Here is a 24586-nt window from a genome sequence, read left to right on the forward strand (position 1 = left end):
TCATGTACCCCTATGGCCACACAAAACTGTCATTATAGGATGACTGGTGAAGCCAGCGGTGGTTCTGCCACCATAGAGGAGACTATGAGTGAGTGCTTGCAGGCTTCTGAGGGCCTTCAACTTGGGCCCAAGGCATCTAAAGATCAACAGTGCGATTCTGCGAGTTTCGGCAGGCAGCAAACTGGAACCAGGAGGCTATCTCTGAACGTTCTATCCTTTGACTACCACCTCTCTGTGTAAATGAAACTGTCTGGACCACATCTGCCTCTCTCAGTTTTGCAACCAATTGGTGAGAGCAAGAAGTAAAGAGCTTGATTCTTTTGGTACATAAAGGCAAACATTTCAAAGTGAGTAACCTTATAGTAAAGAAATGTTATAAGCAGGAAACCACTTAGGCAGCATCTGCTTTCATCCACCTCCTCTGTTGCTCTGTTCCCCTCAGTAACATCAGGAAGTTGAGGCTTGCAAGAACACTCAGCTGTGCTGAGTCTTACATACTAATTTTTGTTATAAACGATACTGTGGCAGAGTACTGTGCAAGCCCAAAAGGTGCATGGTTATTCGGGAGAATTAAGCAGTTACACAGTTTCAGTGCTCCTTGACCAAGAACTGATTCAATAGGTTTTCCCTTGGGATGCTTTGCTGGAACACTAGCAAGGATACAATACCTACACGAACTAGTATATCATGGTTTCCAATTTGATACCTGCAAAGAGTAAAGAGGAAATTCGAGGTATCACATATGTTTTTATAAAAAAAAAAGTACCCTGAATGCTGTACTTCCAAATATCAGGACAGAGTCTAGTAGCTTGAAGCAAAATATTCCTATTACCTGATTGTGAACTTCTAGAATTATCCAGATAATTTCCTGTAGTCTCAAATATTAAGATAATCCAAAAAATTCAGATAATTGTATCAATTTTCCCTTGTACTTCATGCATTTATACACTTTACACATTTCAATGTAGTTATTAGGTTCAAAATGTCAAAATTCCAAACATGAAACCCTACCTTTAAATTTTCTAAAGTGGAGTAAAAGGTCAAATTTATCTCAACAAGGTAACATATTTGAAGGCTCCTAGATAATGCCTGGTACATTAGAAGATGCTCCCTGATTTAATATTCTTTTAAACACATTATTACATTTTTCTTTAAGTTATTTTCTGTTCAATATTATTTTTCATTAGGTTAGTATTCACTGCTTGGGGGCAGATGAGCTATAGTTTAGTACAGAGACAACATCAAAATAATCACTTTGTTTCCGGTACCCCCTTGATGTAGCCCAATATCTTGTGGGTTTTGTTTTTGTGTTTTATTTTGGCTCCAGACCCCACACTGAACTGCAGTCCTCAGGGAACAGTGATTCCCAAGTCTGTTACTTGGTTAGTAACCCCTAATGCAAGGAGTGTAGAGCCTGGTTTCCCAAACATTGGCACCACTGACACTTGGGGCTGGGTAATCCTTTGTTGTGATGGCTGTCCTGGGCATTGGAGTACTGATAGCAGAATCCCTGACTTCTCCCCACTACCAGTAGCACCCCTAATGCACCACCACCCTATTGCCTACTTTAAAGTTGGCATGGCCATTTCCATCTACCTAGACTTTAGCTATGAACCAGTCCATTCTGTAAATATCTACAAACATGGGTAGAGTTAAATATTTAATTTCGAGGGTATGACAAATGTTGGAAATTGAAACCAGTGATTGTAAATGTAAATGATTAAGTTTTATTGGGCTCCGGGATACCAACTAACTTGAGATTCACTGACTTTGCTTAATTGGTTTACCATTTTACTTTATGTAGTTATTAAATATTCACAGCCACTCAGGTCACATCAATCAAGCAGGCCCCAAATCTGATCTGAGGCACTATTGTCCACCCTTTGGAGCTACCAGAGAAGATAAGCTATGGTGTCTCCCCTGAAAAACTTTTTCTCTTAGACTCTGGGCTGACATTTTGAAGTCAAATACGCGAGTGTCCTTTTTTCAGGAGGAGTAACAAAAGCACATGTGAATTTCTTGCCATTTTATTTAAATTAAGAAATATATATATGAGAAAGCATAAGCCAACTGCAAGGAATTCCACATAAACTTAAGTGATCTCTATTAGTAATAACAACAGATGGCTTATTTAGTAGTAAGAAATCTAAAGGTCAAAAAGTTTCCTAAGATCTCAAAAAGCAGTGTTTTTAAGGAAATGTCCCAATAGTTCAGGTCTCACAATGTGGTAGTCAGTCTGCCACACTCTTACATAACTCTGGCCCAGAATGATGTCAGGGAATGTCACTTCTCAGACAGGCTTAATTTACTTAGTTATTAAAACTGCACAACTTGCTCTTAGGTAGTTGTGAAACTAAAGTAACTGGAAAGAATTTAGGAGGCAAAAAAATTAAAGGTGTAACATATAATAAAGCAACAATTTATAGATTCAGCAAGAGCAGTGCACAGGACTTTACCAGGCATCAAACAAAAAAAGTGTATCCATTATATGCCTAGTACTGTACTTATCTCAGTGACAAATTCAAAGGAAATTCATTCATTCATTCATTCATTCATTCATTTCATTCAACAACTATCTACTGAGGGCCTAGTATGTGCTACTGTACTAGGCTCTGAGAATACGGCAATGAACAAAACAGACACAAATCTTGCCCTCAGAAAGCTGACATTCTACCTGAATAATTCTTATGTAAGAGAAGCTGGATCTTTGAACTCAGGGGCCTAATAATATTGGTGGGCAGAAGAAACCAATGAAATGCATGAAATAAGAAGGAAGAACTACAATGTGAGTCAGTTTCCATTGACGTGCAATAGGAGTTGTTTGAAGGAGGGTGTGGAGCAAAGAGGAAGGCTCAGTGGGGGGTGGAACTTGAGATAGGCCTTAAACAATGGAGCTTAATTCAGACCTTTGCTACTATAAGTATGGCCTAAGAATTAGCAGTATTGGCACCACCTCGGAAATTGTTAGCCACGTACAACCGTGGGGCCATTCCAGGCCTGCTAAATCAAAATCTGCATTTACAAAACCTCCTCAGGAACTTCTAGGGATAGTAAAGTTTAGGTGGCACCACAGGGCTCTGGTCAGGCTGGTATTAAGTGTGAGCTGGGCTGGTGAGAAATAGAAACTGGATTGGGGCCTATCATTATTTAAAAGGGACTTGGAGAACTAGGAGTAAGGAAAGTGCAATTAAACCCTTTATCACTTGAATAGATAAAGAAAACATGGTGTACACACATGCAATGGAACATTATTCAGCCATTAAAAAAAAGGAAATCCTGCCATTTGTGACAACACAGATGGACCTGAAGGGCATTATGCTAAGTGAAATAAGTCAGAGAAAGACAAATACTGTGTAAGCTCATATATGGAATCTAAAAAAACATCAAACTTAGAGAAACAGTAGGTTGGTGATTGCCAGGGGCAGGTGATGAGGGAATCAGCTGAAGGTGATCAAAGGGTACAAACTTACAGTTAGAAGATTAACACATTCTGGGGACATCATGGGGGCTAGTTAACAATACTGTCTTGTATACTTGACAGTTGCTAGGAGCAGATCTGAAAAGTTAGAGAGACCTGGGTTTAAGTTCCCAGCTCTATCACATCTCAATTGTGTGGTTTTTGGGTCAAGTTATTTAACTTCACTGGGCATTTTTCATCATCTGCAAAATAGTGGGAAAGCACTATGACCCAGAGGGCCTTTGTAAAGAGTCAGTAAGGTAACACATATACTTAGCACTTAGCAGTCCCTGGCACAAAGAAAATGGCATCTATTCCTAATAACTGTATTGATAACAATAACATGCTATCTTTTGTGAAAGATTCAAAAAGAACAAGAGAAACACTTATTGAGTGCCTACTAGAACCCCAACACTGTGTTGGATACAGACCTATAGCAACCTGAAAGGTAGAGACTTTCATCTTCATTTTAAACTGGTACTTGGATATTATATTTTTAAAATATAATTAATACCTTGTGGGTTCCCAAAAGCGCCTTCGTAATAGATTACCGTAATTATTATCATCATTACTGTTATTATTAGGGTATCCTCAAGAGAGCTTGTCTCCCTGCTGGAGTGGAACTTACATGGGGTGGAGGCAGGGCGTTGCCAAAAGCACTGCTATGTATTCTGAGTTAATAATACAGACTGCTAAGGGCCCAATCTCATTTCCCAGGCCTCTATTAAACTCATTCATTTCCCTGCCAATGTACCATCTGTTTCCCAATTTCCCTCTCTCTTACACGTGCAGGAGCCGTGGCAAAGATAAGTTCCAGTCAGGCCTCCCCTGACCAACTACTAGCCCAGAGGTAGGGGTGGCCTCAGGTTTAAGTCACCTGAAGCACGTCTGGGGGCGGAGAATCCAGAAAGCAGGAGGTGGCTACAGATCCGCCCCGTGGCGCGGCCCCCGGCTGGCTCCCCGGCTGGCTAGACCGGACGGCGGTAAATAGCAGGGGTCCACAGACTCCGCGGCGCTCAGGGCCCCCACCCTCGACCAGAGCCGGGAGCCCAGAAGGACTCCCAACATTTCGCAAGTTTCAACTCAACACGTCTCCGAGGCTGCGTGTGCCCCAGCGGCGCACGCCTGCCTGCAACGTGGCCGCGTCTGGGACGCCCTCAAGCCCCAGGGTCACCCGCACTCTTCCATCCTCTCTCCAGGTCGAGCGGTGTTCCGGGTTCCCCAGCCTCCGGCTTCTCCCCTCCGCGTGCTGGGAGAGTCGCCCCTTCTCGGGCGCCAGCGACCCCGGCCAAACCCCTCGGCTGCGTGGAGCCTTCGCGCTCCTGCCACAGCCCGACAGCGGGGCGGAGGCAGGGCCAGCGGCGGATCCGCCCCCACCCGCCTCCCTGACCGCGCGAGCGGGCGGGTGGCTGAGGCACCCCCACCTCCTCTTCCTAAAGCAGCGAAGCGCAGACCAGCTGCATCAGTGGAGCCCAGGTCTCGGCCACCGCCACACGCTGCTCCCTAAGTTCAGGACTAAGAGCAGCAGCCCAGGCGGCGAGGCAACCAGCGACTGGCGGGCGGCAGAAAGGTAGACTGAGTCCCAGGCAGCCGCTCCGCGAACCGCCCTCCTCCCAGCCCCGGGCTACGCGCCACCAGCCCAGTCACCCCACTTCTGTGTGTCCTTCCAGGCCCCGGTCGAAAAGCCTGAGAGGGCCGCCGAGCTACCTCCGGAAGAGGAGAGCTCAAGCGCACGGCGCCTCAGCTGAAGCAGCGCGGAACCGCAGTCGCCTTCATGGCCCACTCACCGGTGGCTGTCCAAGTGCCCGGGATGCAGGTGAGGAAGCCCAGGCCGCCCCCGCCGCCCACGTGACTGCCCGGGATCCGCGTGCGCGCCCCGCGCTGGCCGTCCGCGCCGAAAGGCGCCCCTGGGGCTCTCCTGAGAAGGCAGGGCCGGCGCTGCGGCCAGGTGACCCGGGAGTGGGGCTCGCAGTGTTTCCTGGCGCTTAGGCTAGGTGGTGCACTGCGCAGGGAAGGCGGCGAGGCACGGGGGCGCGCGACGAGGTGGGGAAGGGGGCGGGCGTTATAAAAATAGGCCAGATCGAGACACCTGCGCTTGCGGAGCATGGTACGGTTGGGATTGAAGGTGGGAGTACTGAACTCGGGAGAGATGAGATGTCTCGGAATTTGCGGGTAAAACTCAAGTCGTGCTCCAGGCTCCAAACACAAGTTGGGGCGGAGCAAGACAGTGGGGTGTCGGTGGCGGCGACATTGAATTGGGCTCTTCCTGTATGCTCAGAGCGAAGAGCGAGGTGACTTCTTTCCCCCTTTTGGTGCTGCTTAAGGGTGAAGTTGTACGTCGCTCCCTCACTTGGCCCAGGCCATCGTGTGGCGTGAGAAATGCAGGGTCCTATGTCAGATTTGCCCAGATGATGACTCCCCAGCCCCCTCCCCCTGCCTTTCCCACAAGATGACTATTGCATGTGGTTGAAGGAAGCTTTTTTTGTCCTGGACAAGGGACTGCTGCATGGGACCCATCGGCGTTCTACCTAGCCCCGTCGCCCCCATTATATGTTCATTTTCTTAAAGAAGAAATAAGCTATATCCAGACATATTTAGCTATGTCCAGACATTTTTATGCTGCTGTTTTTAAACTGGTGCATTACAAGTTATCTACCAAATGTTATCCAAGTCTACTAACTTTTTAAGTATTCACGTTTTCTTTTTTTCGTTTGCTAGACAGACGGAATAACCCATTTATGAACAGGTTAGAGACTAGAAATACTAAAGCTCAGTTCCTCATTATCTTCTAAAAATGTGAAAGCAAACTTTTTTCAAGTTCAGAAAAAAATGCTTAGAGTAGTAAATAGGCAGCTTATGTTTCTAGTAGAAACCAAAGCGCTGCGGATTGGGGCCTCAATTTATTAATTGATGCACGGAATTTATTCTTTTTTAACAGTTGGTTACATTTTACGCATGGTCGCAAAAAAAGTGATTTTTAAAAGTACTTTTCCCAGAAAAGACCATTTATGTTAGACAAATATCTAGCTTGGGACTGCCTGGTGTCCCAAGCACCAGGCCCTTTAGCTGAACATAGGGCAAGTCTGTGTTGAGTCCCAGGAAGTCGGTGTGTATTTAATAAAAAAGAGGAAGAAAAAGGGAAATGAGAAGATATATTAGGGCTAAAAAGGTTAAGCCATTCAAGCTTTACAAAATGCCTCCAACTTCTTCCCACGCCTGCTTCCCGCCCTCTTTCCTCCCATCCGCCAGGACTCACACCCCATTCATTCATTTCTGCCTTTGATTGTATCTAGAGAATTAGTAGTTTGCAATACTAACTGCGGGTTTGCTCTGTCTGATGTGAAAGCGCGAAAATATTCCCACTGTGCTCTCCTTTCAATTATGTGGAGAGTAGAACGTTACCGGTGTAAAGTTTGCTCTGAGGGTCTCCATGGTTCTCCCCATTGTGTGCGCGCGCCTGCGTGTGTGCGTCAGCGGAGCGAGTGCCTTCCGTTCACCAAGTTTGTGATTCTGGGGAATTCTGTGTGCTCAGGAGAAGATGATTTCTGGTCTTTATTTCATTTGTCTTGGCTTTATTTGATTTATATGGTTTCTGGGTCTTATTTGATTGACTTTATTTGACTTGTATGGTTTAGGAACTACTTGCCATGTAGTATTTCCTATTGCTCCCTGCTTTAATTATCTGAGCTCCTTATCTCTTATCTCTTGAATTTTAAAATCTTAATTAAGGTGGTTTCGAATGTGAATCACACATTTTAAATTGCAAATTTTGCCTTTCACTTTACACTTTACCAAAGTTGTGATTATACTTTGTCCAGCCTAATTTGGGGAAGACAGTCATCTCTAGATTAGCCAAGAAGAGAAGAGTATTTATTTGTCACTTTCTCTGTCTTAATGAAATGATAATTCTTAACTTATTTCCATTTTCTTTGCAGATGTGGTTCTTAAGCATTTGATACAACACAAAAGTTTTCCACAGTTAAAATTGTACAGTACTCTAAAAATAAATCTGATGGCATGCAGTGTGGCTCTTGAGCCTAGATTCCTTTTTATTGTTTTGTTCAAAAATATTGCAGATGAGATGCAGAAATATATCATGAGCTTGTAAAATTCTCCCAGAGTTTTGTTAAAGAGTTAAGAGCAACTCTTAGACCTTAAGAGTAGTAAGAAAACTGAAGTTAACCATGTGTTCTTGAAATTAATGTATAGTATTTCCACAAATCAGGGTGAAGTGGTCCACTGGCCTATAACATTTTAACAGCTTATTTTAGAAAATTATGAAGATTGATGGGAAAAATGATTTTTCCAGAAATAAAAACAAAATTACTTTATCCACAATGTTTTTCTCCCTCTAAGGAGAGACATGAAGTAGAAGCTGAGCTACCTGTTCTATCACTTAAGACTTCAGGCATTCCTGACTTTCAAACAAAGAAATTTCTGTTGCCTCTAGTTTAAAATAGAAAAGCAACTTGAAGTGAAGAAAGAAAACCCAGGATTTGGTCCACTTCAACCTCTTCCTTATGAATTAGTTATTCAAATTTATTTTGTTGATATTTCATAATACTGTGGTAATGAACATTTTTGCTATATTGCACCAAAGGTTGAGGGTAGGACTTTTTTTTGGTGCTGAATTTGTGCTTACTTTTTCAGTATGTAACTAAAGGAATTTTCCATACCAGGAGCTAAACTCTTGAAAGATATTTAAAGCAGAACTTAAAAAAAAAACCCAGTAAACCTGTTTCTTTCCACTCAAATATTTACTTTTTAATGACTTAAAATGTGTTTTTTCTTTGAAGTTTTCAGGTAACAAATCATACTTAAGTTTAAGATATTTCTCCTTAGAACCTACATTAGTATTAATTAAGACAAGTATTTTAAATTGGTTGTTAAATCGTTCATAAAATGTAGGTGGGAGAATAAAGTTAAATGTTGAGTTGGAGAACTAAATGTTATTATGCCTCTTGTGAAGGAATTTTTTTAAAGTCTCTGCTAAAGAATTAAAAAATTAACCTTCATGTATTATTAAACATGATCAAGGTAGTACAGCTTTTAAATGGTTGCTATTTGAGATGTGAGATCGAAATGAAGTTTAAGGATTCTTGAGCACTTCATTGAAGACTTGTATATCTAAGAAGGTGAAAACATTGCCTTGCTTTGGTGAACCTAGTTACTGGGCTCTGGAAAGGATATAGAACTATACTATACGATCTCTGCTTTTAAAGATCTTAAAATATTGTTGGGGAATTAAACCTAGCACGTGAAATATCAAGTAATGCAAAATCTGTGATACTCTATTAAAGAAGTTTCTGACTGGAAGAGTTGAAGTTCTTGCCAGAGGGTAAACTGACCCCAAAGGATTGTTGGGCTCATCCAGAGGAGGGCATTTCCAAGCAGGGAAATATCCTGAGCAAAGGCACGTAGACAGGGAAGGGCATGCCTGCAAGTGTGCTTGCTCACACTGTCTTTGAGAGTAGGAGAAAATCACTTGGACTTCGGGATGAAGAATTTCTCTACAGAAATACTAGGAGGTAAGATTGGAAGATTTGACTAGGTCCATAATCACCATAATGGTGATTCTTGAATGCTAGGGAAGAATTTTGGGCTTGGGGCTGCCATTAAATATTTCTGAGTAAGGGGGACTAATTGAACAAAGTTATTCACAAGAGATATCTTAAGATTGGATGAATGGATGAACTGGAGGATTGAGAGACTCGAGGTGGTTGGATCTACTCGGGCTGTTTCAGTGGGACAATCATATCTGCACAGAGACAATGGACCTTGCATGACTGGTAGCCTTCCATATGCCTAGTACTGTAAAGAAAATATATATATAATTGCCCCATGTAATAATTAACTAGTTACAGAGGGAGGAATCAGAGCCTTTGTGGTGTTGAATGTGGGGAACTGGGAGAATTATGGTACTTGGAAAAGAATTGGAAAATCTGGAGGAAGAGCCAGATCTGGTAGGAACTTGATTTCTGTTCTAGACTTGTGAAGGTTGAGGTAACAATGGCATGACAAAGTAAAAATGTAGAACAGTATGTCTACTACCTTGATTGTGGTGATGGTTTCACAGGTGTATGCATATGTCCAAATTCATCAAATTGTAAACATTATGTACAATTTTTTACATATCAATATGCCTCAATAACGCTGCTTTTAGAAATACCAGCAAATACTTGAAGACAGAGATCTGGAGCTTTAGTCATTCACCAGACATTTATTGAGCATTGGCTATTCCAGTCTCTGCTTGAAACTGAAGGATAGGAGCCACCAAGAAGGCAGAGGTTCTTAATGAGAGAGAATATGTAGGAGAAGGGCCCTCATGAGACAGGAAGCACAGATGAGGATTAGCTGGTAAGGAAAGGAAGGGTGACTTTAAGATGCATGGGAGAATGAGAAAATGTCATGCTCAAGAGAAGTAACTGAGCGGAATTCTCTAACTATTTAACTCTCATTGTGAAACCTAAATTGGAGAAGGAATTCAGGTTGGTGCTAGAATCTAGTAAGTGTAGTTCTTACCTCCCTTACATATTCTGAAGGGACCAGTCAGCTTTGCAATTTGAGGTGGAAAGAGGTAGAAAGCATTCCCTTGCATTGATAAACCCAAACCATCGTCTTTGTTGGTGAGTAATACAGAGATGTTGAATATGCTAATGATAATGGGAGAAGACCAGCTGGAACAGAATAACCAAAGGCAACCATTAGCGATTAGCCGGGAGCGCGTTGTACCTAGTTGGAAGGTATGGGGTTGGGGTGGGTGGGGACTGTAGAGAGAGTAAACAGGAACTGGGCATGATAGGACATGTGCCTTGAACACTAATGAGAGTCTGGGAATGGCACTTAAGGACAAAGGTCCATCTGGTACCTCCTTTGCTTGAGTCACAGAAAATGCGAGAATATAATTTAGCTGGTACTTAGGAACCATTGAACATTGTGATACTGTGGTTTTTTTTATTCTGCCTTTCATTTGTTCAGTGACCTTGAGCAAATTATCTACAAAATGGGGAATAATAAAAGCTGTATTTCCTTTGCTTCAGTGAGATGTTATTAGGATGAATTAGCTATCATCTGTGGAGTGTATTTTGAGCTCCTTTATAAAGGTGTTATGATGTATCTGGGCAGTTCATCTTGCAAAACAATGCTAGGCTGATCACACGAAAACACGGTCATTATCTAATCTCTCTCATGCTTGATAACCCACATTTTTCTATTGAAATCCAGCCTTCATTCCTCCTTCCCCCTCTCCCCACCACGCTACCACCACCAGACCCAAAGTCCTCTGCTCAGCTTTCCAGGCTTTCTGTTATCTGGCTCCTCTCTACAGATCTAAAACTTATCACTACTTCCCAGCAAGAAATCCCTTTTGTTCTAACATGCCGGTTATAATTCAGTAATCACTGACTGACCAAATCCTACCTGATTTTCAAGGTCTGCATCTTATTTTCTCCATGAACTTTCTCTGAATGTTCTAGGCTACAGAAATCTCTCCATTTCCAAGCGCCTATCACAGGCATATCTTGGAGATATTGCAGGTTTGGCTTCAGACCACTGCAATAAAGCGAGTCAAATGAATTTTTTGGTTTCCCAGTGCATGTAAAATTTATGTTTCCACCATACTGTAGTCTGTTATGTGTACAGTGGCATTATATCTAAAAAACCAATATATATACCTTAATTTAAAACTACTTTATTGCTAAAAAAATCATCCGAGCTTTCATTGTGTCATAATCACTGATCACAAATCACCCTAACAAATATATCAATAATGAAAAAGTTTGAGATATTGCAAGAATTACCAAAATGTGACACAGAGACATGAATGAACAAAGGCTGTTGGAAGAATGGTGCTGATGGACTGACTCGATGCAGGGTTGCACAAACTTTAAAAACGCAGTATACGCAAAGTGCAATAAAATCAGGTGTGCCTATATATCCATTGCCAGTAGCAGACAGTTCTGTCCTTAACTTATATACTACCCTAGAATTTCTCTAATTATATATGTTATACTTATCTCCCAAATAAGGCTGTAAATTTCTTGAAGGCAGGGACCACATATTTTACTTTTCTTTATAGCATTAGGTATGAATTATATGTATTAGTGTTAGCTAATGAGTGCAGTGTCAACTAGACTTTTCTAACTTTTTTTCCATTATTTTAAATATATTGTGCAATGCTTGAATTCTTGTAGATCATGAAGGCTAATTTGTGTGTGCATAATGTACTTTTTTTTTTTTAAGAAATAATCAGTTTTATTTGAGCCAGGGTTTAGGACAGGTGCGAGGAAAACACAGTCCTCCCGAAGAAGAGTATTCCAGCGAAAAAGGTTCTTTCACATAACTATATACATTTTCTAACAAAGAACATCATGCGCATACAGGATGTGTATGTACACATCCTTTAGATTACAGTTTAGCATATACAGGAATCACGGGTTATGCTGACGTTATAGGATGTCCATTTTAGTTTCTTTGATCATTATCTAGGTGTACAATGTTTTCTTGAGGTTATCCAGCTATGAAGCAGAGGCACAATGTGTGCCCCACAGACCATACATTAACTCTTTGTTTAAATTAAACCAAGCTTAAAGACCAAAACATTTTCTTAGGAGTACATATTTTTCATCATTTCCCCCTTTTCATCAATAATCTTCCTGTAGAAAACACCGGTGATCAAAAATTAGTCCCTTGATGCTAGGTTGATAGTTTATCTGCCCTGGGTCCATCCGGCCCCTCGATATCATATTATGTTTAAGTTAAATTGTCAGCAGGGAATAGGGGTTAAAATTCTTTTTCTTATTTGCCTCTTTTTTTTTTTGAGAGGGCATCTCTCATATTTATTGCTCAAATGGTTGTTAACAACAATAAAATTCTGCACAGGGGACTCAATGCACAATCATTAATCAACCCCAAGCCTAATTCTCAAGAGTCTCCAATCTTCGCATAATGTACTTTTATACTTAGTAAAATGATTTTATTGCATTATATGTAATATGTCTTAACAGATACACTGGTAACTAATCAACAGTTCACACACTGCAGCTCTCATTCCCTTGCCTTTCGAGGCCTTTGAGAGCAAAAGTACCCTCATTGCTTTCCTAGTAACTAGGCCTGATTCCAGACAAATTTGTGTGTTTGGGAGAAATAACCTCTTGCCCCTTCTTTCTCTTCCCATGTCATCCCCCCACCCCCACAAAAAAAGAAATGAAAGAAACATCTTTACTTTTCTGTCCCAGCTGTCACATTAGAAAGAATCTGATCAATTTCATTCATATTAAAGTGTTTTTGATTAATAGCTCAGTGTGTGGCCTTTCCCATGAATGTTCACATTTTACAGGGAATAATGCCTTTAAAAATAAAGAAACCTAGTAGTAGAATTTCAGACAGCTTGATGATCATTTTTGACTGAGTTGTGTCTTCTGAAGGAGTGGTGGTTTTACTCGTTTTATTTGTTGCTAGAAAATGGAGTTAGGATAACAGAAATGAACACTTATTAAATGTGATGCAACAGGCTCCTTTTCATTTCTTGTAATTAAGACCCAAAGAATTTCCACGACAGGTACAAATAAAGCAAGGTCTTTGGAGGAATGCCACGAGGTAACTTACTTTCAAAAGAACAAAAATCAACAAATATGCACAACTAAAATTTGACTCCACCTTATGTACAGTTCTCCTTTGGTCATCTGACATTTTAGACTATGGTGTTGTATGGTAGGGACCACATCTTTGAATTAATGCTTGTAGAAATCAAACATTTTAATAGATGTTAACTAATTCCTCTCAACAATCCTATGAAATGAGAATAGTTATCCAATAGGAAATGCCTTCAAATTTGAATTTAAAAACAACACAGCACATTGCTGGCCAACTCTACCCTTCATTCTCTTTGTTGTGCCTCCCCCACATCCCGTAGAATTCAAGCAGATCACCTAAAGTCAGAGAAGTTGGGAAACCTAGTGCAGAGCAGACCCCATCCTTCTCCTTTATTCCTGCCTGTCTCCCTACTACCTCTCACCAGCATTTACCTTCCTGCTTATAGTGTCAACACACCCACTCAGCCTTTTCTGGGCTTGGTCGAGGATTCCCCTGCCAGCAGCCCACTGATCTTTTCTTGCCTTTATCATACAATCATGGATTAGAATGATCTGTGTCCAAAAATACCAGATTAGCAACTGGTATGGCATAGGTTTGGATAGTCTAGCAAAATTAGAAGAAAATTGTGGTCCATACTTCCTGGGGACTAGAGTAAGCAAAATTGTAGACAGCCTAGGTAAAAGAGTTGAAAATATTCTAATTACCATTTTTAAGTGTCTACTTCCCTTCATTTTGGTCAAGTATCTTCAAAAACGTGCTGCTTAGGAAATCCAAGGCATTATGTGTTTGTCCTTTTCTTATGAAAAATGTTTACAGAAAAACTTTTCAACCCTTCTTTGTGGTTCTTGTACCAGAGATTGCGTGTTCTTAGTGGTAATTTTTTTCCCTCTGGCCCCCTTCACCTGCTTAAAAAAAAGTGAGGAAAAGAAATCTGTAAAACCCTATCAATTCAAAATGCAAAGGACTGAAAAAGCAAGGTTCAAACCAACCATCACTGGATTTTTCAATTTATTTATTACAGAACAATAGAGTGTCTAGCCTGAAGAATAACAGTTGCTTTGAGTTATAGAAACAGCTTACCAGTATCAACTTAATGAAGTTTTACAGGATTTGAAATCTATACGACACTAGATGTGTTAGAGAGTTTCTAAGCACACTAGTGAATTACTTTACCAGGTTTCAATAGTGCTTGGTAACACAATCCTAAGAGTGAATTTTTGGCAGGTGGAGGAAATACTTGGAGGACATCTAGATGCATCCAGATTTTTCTTTGAAAATGCATTTTTGAGTTGCTCTGTTAGCTTTTTTATCCCCCTCCCCGAGCTTTCCATTAAACTACTGGCTTTGGAACATATCACTTTACAGTATGTTATATTAAGCTAGGACTTAACTGCTTGATGCAGTATAGTATAAATAACACAGCAGTGGGTGATGGGGAAGGAATGGGCAACATAGATAATCAGGTGGGGTGTAAATTGTTACTAACAAGAAAATCTGGGGGAGCTGAGCCAATAGAAACCATAAAGTCATTTTCTTCCCAAAGCCTCTGTCTCATCATTGTTGCTCCTCACTAGAGCTGGGAAAGTTTCTAGACTCCCTGCTCTCAATTTCCTGCTGCCTGCCTTAACTTTAAGCAGAAGCACAAAAGAAACCAATCATCAAAGCATGTACATATATTACTAAGGAAGGTGATAGAAAATAGAACTTTGACCTCTTGTGGTTAAGGTGACTATAGTCAGCGGGTCTGGTAGCCTCAGGGAAAGAAGCATATTTCAAATGTATGCTTCTTAAGTGCTGCTGACCCCATGGGAAGAACCGTTAGCAAACTCATTAATTAGGATCCTGTTTGCTTCTCTAGTTTTAGTTCAAATCCTTTGTTTGAACTTAACTCTGAACCTTCCAGAGTAACTGTCAGTAAATGGTAATATATTGGACTTTTCCATGTTTGGACACTGGTGATCCAGGGTTAATGTTTTTATACATTTAGTCTTCTTAAAACAACTGGGTGTGATTTAAGCTGAAAAATTATTAGTAGCAAAGTTTGGAAGGTGTACTTCACGTAGGGCAAGGTACTTGATGCCTGTCTTTGACGTACAAGAAACTATGAAAGAGTCCCTGACCTCGTTTCTTTGGTTACTAGAGAGACTAGACACGTACACAGTTAAAGTCTATTGATGCAGAGCAGTGGTGATAAATCCCAAATAAGATGGAAACTGACATAGAAGCATTCCAAAGATAACTAGACTAAGGAAGAGAGCTGCTGTTTATGGAATACCTGTGTGCTAGGCGCTGGGGCTTTTGCCACTGCACTACATTGCTTCAAGGCAGGGCATCCTTCAACAGACCCTTCAAGGAGAACGGAGACAGGCTGGAGAAAAGGTACAAGGGGCACACACCATGTTCCTTCTACAACAGGTTTGGGATAGGTGCTTATTGGCATGAACTCTTAGGGCCAAATTGTAAAAGGCCTTGAATGTCACACTGACCAAGGCAGTTAGTTTTAACTCTGTCTACAGCAAGGAGTTTTTCCGCAAGAAAGTGAGCTGATGAAAGCAATGGTTTTTCTGTTCGTTTGTCTTTGGAGGATTGCATTAAGCTTCCAATCCAGCAGGCTGGGTTGGAGAAGGGGAGTCTGGATATAAGAAGCAGATATAGTCACAACCCCGCGTTAGTTGATAAGGGTTTGATCTAGGGCAATGATGGGCAAACTTGAGTGTGCATCAGAACCACCTACAGGGTTTGTTAAAACACAGACCCCCAGTCCCATCTCTGGAGTTTCTGATTCAGAGGTATTCAGCGGGGTCTGTGAATTTGCATTTCTAATAAGTACTCTGCTAGTCCAGAAAGACTAAGAGAACTTGGTGACTGATTGGATATGTGAAAGGGAGAAGCATGATGGAACAGTAAAGACTCAAAGACATCATGGCTGAGTTTGGGAGCAAATGGGTTCATTTTTAGAAAACTTGAATTTGAAGCACTGGCCACACATTCAAGCTGAAGTGATTACTAACAGGTTTGTTCAGGGGTGAAGATGGAGATCCCAGGTCCTGCATGGAAATAGATAGCAGATGAAATTGTGAGAAATCAAGATAGCATGATTTCTAATTATCCTTCTGAGAAGTTGAACTTAACTTTGTGTCAAGATCTACAGCCTACAAAATCTCACTGTCACCTATCATTGCTGTTGTTCTTGATCCAGGTAGTTTTGACAGCTCAGTAAATACTCTTATCTTCAAATGCAAACACTTACATTAAGAACATGAAATTTATTTATGCTTATGGTTGTGAAAATGCAATTTGGTTAAAGTGAAATTAAATGCCAGTATCCTCAAGGCCAGTAAGTGGCAATATTTCCCCCAAAGATAGACATTTTTAAGACTTTTTTCCAATTTTGATACATCCCACTAATTCTTATTGTTCAGAATCCCTTTCCTTACCCTGTTATTAACCCCCTCTTCAACTAAAATCCTGGATTTAATAACTTCAGGCTGCTATTATGAAAAAAATACCCATTCCCAGTCATGACATTCCAAAGCCAACTTGTGTTTACATAAGTAAAGTCCTGGAGGGGAGACAAAGTTCCTTCTGAATCTTTAAGAAACTATCAAACCACTTCCCAAATGGCTTTCAGACTCCAGCATCTGCTCTTAAAAATATTCACTGTACCTGTCAGATTAATATATTACCATTTGCCAACAGGTACCCTGTAGGAAAGCTCAGAGCTTAGTTCAAACAAAGGATTACAACTGAAAATAAGAGAAGCAAACAGGGCCTCCTTAATGAGTTTGCCAACACCAAACAATATGAGCAAACTTGATTACCTGCCTCATTCACCATCCTTGGACCTAAGTCATTTTTCAATTTCTAAAATGAACACACAACCAACAAAAATAAAATTATCTTTAAGAATCAAAGATTTGCCACCAATGAGGAAGGATGTTCAAAAGCACGTGCAGAAATGTACCTCTAGGTGACTTGCTCCCACTTCAGGGAAAACAATTTGGGTGTAAAAATTCTGATAATGTTTACCTTATACCTCACACCTCTTATGTGGTAGCTCTCTGTTTTCCAGGATACTTAATAACTCTTGTGACTCATTTTTCATTATTCTGCTGGAGAAAATGGATGGAAGTGTATATGTGCACACACAATGTATATTGTGCATGAAGTATATTTTGTATTGAAAATAAGGCTCAACATTTGCCTATGGAGCTTTTAATCAACTGTGCCAAATTTAGGCACACCTGTTTTTAAAAAGTAGGAAAGTACATTGTCAAAGTAAACATGGGTAAAGATAGTATGGTCACTAAGTTCATAAAGCGGAAAATTATGATTTGGCAACATCATTAAGAGTCTTTGTATAACAGGAATTCAGCAAAATTTATGTAAAAATTTTAGACAGTAAAAATTATGGTCTGTCAATTTGGGAAATATTTCTGTTATATAGAAATATGTAGAATTCTTTACCACCTTTAAAAATATTTACTCTAAGGTAAATACATACATGTATCTGTACCTATGTCTAAATACATAATAAGGTTATCAGAATTCTGCATGTTGTACTTTTATCATAGCTAGTTCTTCTTTCTGCCGTTTTAATACTTAAACTATTATTATTCTTGAAGAAATTGGACTCACAGCAGTCTATTCCATATAGGATACAGATCATGGAAAATGACTTTTAATGAAATTCAATACCAGTGTTAAGCTGTTTCAGTGAATTAGAATTGAATTGAATATTACATAGGATTACATTTTTCAAGATTCTCAGTTCTCTGCTTAATTTCTTGCGTAGAATAGTCTTACAGAGAATCATTGCATCAAAGGAACTGCTTTTAAGAGAGATAAATCAAAACCAAAGGCTTGTAGGCAGTATATAAAATGACTTCTAGTTAACAGAAACTTGTGGTCATTGTCTAAGCTCTGATTTTGAAGCTAAAATTGTTAGAGGTACTTTATACTATAGATTCTAAGGTGACAGGGCATGAAGGGGACAGGACACTGGAGTCTGTTCCCATGACAAACAAAATCTTGTACTCAGCTGCTTTTTTTTTTTTAAACTATCCCTTCATGAAAAATGGTGACTGTCGCTGAAAGATCTTTTTTACTCTGTCACAAGCTTCCCAGAGGGCATAAAATGAAAACTTGGGATTTGACTAGTTAAATAATGAATCAATTTTGAGGTTTTAGCACAGGTGACACCTCCATGGTCGTCTTTTTGGACTGTGATTTCTGGTAATTGCGAGTGAAAAAAACTATTACCGCTGTTGCTATGGATCTTCTATCTGCTGAGGTTCAGGCATCGTTTTGGAGGCTGCAGTGTAAACCCTGCTTAGGGAAGGTAGAATTTCATAATACCAGAGGATTACTGCTGCCTCATGAGCAAACAGAAAATGTAGTTGAGGAAAAAGGTGTTGGACTCTGGAAGAAGAGAAAGACAGTAAATCCAAGGAAAGGGAAAAGTAGTCTTTTGCTTTTAAAGGTTAAGAATTCTCTCTATATTTTTCAGAATGGGCAATTTCTCTACTTTCTGCAGAGAGGAGAAAAAGGTAACAGAAAAGGAAATTGGGGAGGTAATAGTAACTCGTTTCTTTCTTGTTGCTTATGACTTTTGTGATAAAAGTTACATTTACATAATTGATTTGTTATGGCAAGAAGATGTCTGTAAAGAGTATTTTTGGTTGGGAGAAGGCTTGTGGAAGATCAGGGGGAAGAGCTGATATCACAGGAGATGGTGATTTCAGCTGCTTTTTGGTTTAAGATGTGCAATTTTGGTGGCGTGTGTATTGGGCCAATAAATTGTTTCTAGACACTTGGGGTCATTTTGGGTGGCCTTTATTTTCTTCTGTAGGCAAAATTAATACTTCTATTAACAAGAAGATGTGCCAGATTACCACTAGATTATATTTGGCTAATTTGAACTGTTATTTTAGTGGGGATGGGAGGCTACGAGAAGGAATATTTCTTTCAAATGACTGAACTTAATATTATTGTTACTTTTCCAGTAAGTTTTGGCCTTAAAAGTCTCCTTCAGGGAATGATTAAAACAGCTCTTTGGAGCATTTCAAGACTGAGTAGCATCTCAAATTTACTTGAGAATAAGTTTGCTTAGTGACTTTTTAGCAGCACTTGATTTATGTGTTGGCCGAGAGAAGAGTTCTAAGTGGTATGTAGTCCAATTACTTTTTTCCAAGAAACCTATAGATGCTAATTGCTGTATTATTCTACTGTTGGCTTGTAATTTCCCAATAGTTTAAGAGGTATAAATGCCTTCATACCTAAAACAAACAAACATTGTTGTCTGCCCAGGGATGGCAGCCCACTGCCGTTGTTATAGCACAGAGACAGCTCTTTCCCGCTGTCCATCCACATGCCTGCCTTCCTTGGGACAGTCAATCTGTATAACTAGAAGCATTTTAATTTGATGACTCTTGTGTGTATTTTTTGATGGCAGTGTGTCATGCAATGTAAGTACGATAGTGTGTGTAAGTATGATACTGATTGAAAAGTGAAACACAGTTTTAGATGATTTTTTAAAACTCCTTTAACTGTAAAGGTGATCTGTATGCTGTGAAAGAATATTCTTATTTAAAGTGGCCGAGTGGTTCCAGAGCTTGAGAATTTAACTATTTTTTTCCTGATAGGGCATTCAATCATTATCTCTGAACTACTAGAATGAAGAATGTAGTGTGTTTTGTTCCTCTATACTATGAAATAATGCCTGCATGCATCTCATCAAATGTAAAGTAAGGAGATTGTATAGGTAACCCTTACGCTCTAAAACTGAGTTTGGAGGTTCTGCTCAGGATTCTGGACTAGGTTATTATTTACTAAAGATAAGGTACACATGACTATTTATATACAGAAGGGATCCAGCACCCATTCCAAGCAAATTTTGAATTAGATGTAATTAATTTTTGACTGAAGCAATTAATGTATAATTACTTTTCTACTATTTTATTATTATTCAATTATAATACAATACAAAGTTGTATTGAAAACTGTTATCCTTTAAAAGCTTGGAAAAGCCATATATTTACATATGGGTGCATGGATTAGCAGTTCTTGCGTGCTTTTATGGTAAATGTGTAATTTTCTACTAAGAGGTGGTGAGTTTATCATGTTTGGCTTATGCTTTGGACAAAAGGAAAGTCTCTTGAAATTTTGGATGTTAACTTCCCCCTAGGAAATACTTTTGAATGCCTGTATTTTTTGAAAAGAATAATGGTCACCTTCTTTCAGAAGCATTTGGGAGCTTTGCTAATCTGGTGCCGCCTTTCTCAACCAGGGTTGTCATCTGAACCACAAAACCGAGAAGACAATTTGAGTTAATGTTTTCTCAGTTCTCTCAAGAAGGACACATAGCTGAGACCATTCTAGATACTAGAGAGGAGTTCATTTATTACACTCGATGGATTCCTGAGAGCATCAGTCAGCAAAGTATAGCCAACGGCTAAATCCTGCCTGCAGCCTCTGTGGGTAGCCTGTAAACTTAAAGTATTTTTTTACATTCTTAAAGAGTTGTTTCAAAGAAGAATATGTGACAGAGACTGCAGACTTTACCTGGCCCACAAAGCCTAAGACATTTACTATGTGGCCCTTTACAGAAAAGTTTGCTGGTCTAAATGAAAGAAACATTTTATAGTATTTCTCTGAGACTGGGGATACAGCAAGACACTAGGGAAGTTTCTCTTTATTAAGGTAACTGACCTGTATATTGGTTCCATTATCATGATGCTTAATTCAAGGAAAGATTCCAGATTATAGTAATTAGGTAGACATATTTTGTTTGTTTTCTAGATATAAACTTTGATGGTTGAATTATATGAAAAGTTGTATTGATAACAATATTGAATGAAAAGTTATGTGTATGTGTATATAGATACATTTCTATATTTTTCTTAGTTTCTAGAGCAAGAAAACAAAAAGTGGGTGAATTTTACAGGAATACAAGAGAGGGCATTGATTGCATTTATCACTTTTAAATTAGAGGGCCATATATATTAGAGAAGGAAAGTGAATAGGGTGTTAAGTGTCAAATATAATCACATTTGTTTTCTCCTTGTACTGAGTAAGTGTCTTTACCCTACAATTAACATCTCAGTTACCTTGTCAGCAGTAAGGAGAACAGTGCTTAATCAAAAATGCATTAAAATTATTAGATCGTAGAATAAGAAATAATCAGGCTCTACCAAATGCCACTTAACTACTTGATTTAGTGTGGGAGGTGCTATAACCATAAAACATACATGGGCAAATCACAAAATTATCAAGGAAGAAAAAGACCAGCGGGCATCATTTGCAATTTGCTGCTGATTTCCTTTATCTCCATCTTTAGTTAATCATGAAGTTCTTGATTCAGTGTCTTCTTCCCAGAAAAATGTCAGACATTATCCCCTGTTTTAATCATGTCATTCTGGCCTTTGTCACTAAGTAGACCTGAGGCCTATGAAGACATGATGGAGCTAGGAAACTGACTTTATTTTTTCGTTCATCTGCTGAAAGCTTTCAGTGGCTCTCTACTAGCCTGAGCAAAAATTCCTAGGAAAAATAACTGTTGCCAGGCTGCTGAGATGGTCCGGAAAGGTTGTATCACCAGGTAGCTGAGCTGGCTTTAAGACTGGGTGGGAAGAAGGAAAGAAAGGAAGGAAATGAAATTAGCCAAGGCAAGAAAGGACAAGAGGGAGTTCTAAGGTTGTGTGTTTCAAAATGCTTTATGGGTCTTTTTGGGGTGGGCAGTGAGGATTTGTTTGGCGAATGGTACTTTCTGATTTGGGCTGTAAAATGATAGGGTACAAATCAGCTCAAGTTGTAGATCACAGATCTTCAGTGTTCAAAGCATTTTAATTACTTTGAATTGCTCATCAAGCTTATTTTGGCCATGGCAATCAAGAACTAATTAAGGACCTTTGTCATTGTCTCCATCCTGAGTTTACCTGTTTGTCATAGCCCTCCCCACCCCGCCCCCAGCTAGAACTCACTCATTATAAAATCAAAAAAGCCAAGTATTTTGTAAGAGTCACTTCCAGTTCAAAAATCCTGTGGCACTTTAAAGTTTCCAAACAGCCTATATAGCATATTTTTTGGAGGAAAAAAATCAGAGTTTGTACATGCATTCAAATTTGGTACTGAATTTTGATTATCCTTATTGGAGAATTAGCATTTGGTTAAGTTGATTGCTAAAGGAACCAGGACTATAAATGCCAACTACGAAAATATATTATCCTAGCCATAGATGTATGAAGAACATGTCAACAGTGGTATGCTTATAATGATATATGTTAAACGTTAAAAGATTCTACTCATATTAGTACACATCTCATAATTTTAAGAGCGTTCCCCCCTTTATTTGAACACTTAATTTGGCAAATGTTGTGCTTTGGTGACATGAACAGATTTCAACACTCACTCTCGGCACAGATCAATGAGGGTACAAACTGGTGACTGTACCTTTGGGGATGGGGATTAGGATATTCCCAAGTGCTGCTGACAGTGGGGTCTGGGGTAGGATGGAGATCAGCTTGAGAAATTTCAGTTCAGGAAAACTTGGTGAACTTTGAAGGGAGATTAATTTACAACAAAAAGTAGAAGAGTTCTCTAAGCTGGATTCTCTGGGGAAAATGGAAAAACGACAATATTTAAGGCTTTTTTTGTTTTCAAATGAAATGGTATTCCCTGTGCAAGGGAAAGGGATCAAACAATAGTAGAGTTATTGTCACCGAGGATATTGAAATCCAGCTCCTGTTTTGTTAATGTAATGAATTTTTAAATGTAAGCTAATTGCTCGTATATGTTGGGTGCATCCTGGTGCTAAGCACACAGCTAATTTGTATGCTCATTTGTAGTAGTTTTAGCTTCGATTTTCAAGTACAACTATTACACACATCCCATTTTACTTGGTTTCTGAGAGTATTCTTATTTATTAATGCACTGTTCCAAATCTTGTAAAGAAGGAGATAGGGCATAAAAAAATAGCAGTAAGCATTATTCTTTGAGCCCTGCACACATAATCACACACTCTGATATTTTTCACTTTAGGGAAATGAAAAGTGGATTGTCAAAAATATTGGAGACCAGAGAAATGCAAAGTAAAACCACAATGCGGTATCACCTCACACCAATAAGGATGGCTACCATCCAAAAGACAAACAACAACAAATGTTGGCGAGGTTGTGGAGAAAGGGGAGACCTCCTACACAGCTGGTGGGAATGTAAACTAGTTCAACCATTGTGGAAAGCAGTATGGAGGTTCCTCAAAATGCTCAAAATAGATATACCATTTGACCCAGGAATTCCACTTCTAGTAATTTACCCTAAGAATGCAGCAGCCCAGTTTGAAAAAGACAGATGCACCCCTATGTTTATCGCAGCACTATTTACAATAGCCAAGAAATGGAAGCAACCTAAGTGTCCATCAGTAGATGAATGGATAAAGAAGATGTGGTACATATACACAATGGAATATTATTCAGCCATAAGAAGAAAACAAATCCTACCATTTGCAACAACATGGGTGGAGCTAGAGGGTATTATGCTCAGTGAAATAAGCCAGGCGGAGAAAGACAAATACTAAATGATTTCACTCATATGTGGAGTATAAGAACAAAGGAAAACTGAAGGAACAAAACAGCAGCAGACTCACAGAACCCAAGAATGGACTAACAGTTACCAAAGGGAAAGGGACTGGGGAGTATGGGAGGGAAAGGGGGGGATACGGGCAGGGAAAAAGAAAGGGGGGCCTTATGATTAGCATGTATAATGTGGGGAGGGGCATGGGGAGAGCTGTGCAACACAAAGAAGACAAGTAGTGATTCTACATCTTACTATGCTGATGGACAGTGACTGATGGGGTTTGTGGGGGGGACTTGGTGAAGGGGGGACCCTAGTAAACATAATGTTCTCCATGTAATTGTAGATTAATGATAACAAAATAATTAAAAAATAAAAAATAAAATAAAATATTGGAGACCATACTTTTATTCTATAATCACCTCTCTTCTCCATTTTTAGTATATGCCAGAATTAAAATTGTTTGCTACTGACACCATCATGCCATCAGTATCATTTTCTTGGGATCATAGAATGTTAAAGCCAGCAGGACCCAAGAGATAATTTTCCTTAGTCCTAAGATTCCACTGGGTAACCCCTTGCAAATACTATTTGATTAAATTCACTCAAAGTATAGATTTGATTAAAGAGGAAAATGTTGGAGGGAAATTATACTGCAGCCACTTTCTCATTAAGAATGAAAAGGTAAGTCTACATAAAATTCCACTTTTTCAATCAGTGTTAATTTTCTAAAAGAACTCATGGTGTTAATAATTTAGTGCTGTGCTCACAAGCTTCAAACCTATTGATTTTAATTGGAGTTCTGCATCTAGTAGGAAGATAGGCAGTGAGCAAATCAATTTTGTTTTAATCCAATGCATTTTAATAAGTGTGCTAAAGATTCACCATAACATTATCCATGATAGTTCGATATTTGTTGTAAGGGAACTCTGCCTTAGATTTATCCAAAGGTGTTTATTTCTGAAA

General features: G+C 39.5%; 1 protein-coding gene across 1 annotated transcript in view; it reads left to right on the top strand.

Moving 5' to 3' along the window:
* Positions 1 to 4888: 4888 nt before the first annotated feature.
* STK26 (serine/threonine kinase 26) overlaps positions 4889 to 24586 on the top strand; it is a 50883-nt gene continuing 31185 nt past the window's right edge. The window contains exons 1-2 of the mRNA XM_057495435.1: positions 4889 to 5027; positions 5128 to 5273. Coding sequence (XP_057351418.1) covers positions 5232 to 5273 — 42 coding nt within the window. The 5' untranslated portion in view covers positions 4889 to 5027; positions 5128 to 5231. The remainder of the gene's footprint in view (positions 5028 to 5127; positions 5274 to 24586) is intronic.

The sequence above is a fragment of the Manis pentadactyla genome, chromosome X, assembly GCF_030020395.1.
Source record: "Manis pentadactyla isolate mManPen7 chromosome X, mManPen7.hap1, whole genome shotgun sequence".
Taxonomy (NCBI): Eukaryota; Metazoa; Chordata; class Mammalia; order Pholidota; family Manidae; genus Manis; species Manis pentadactyla.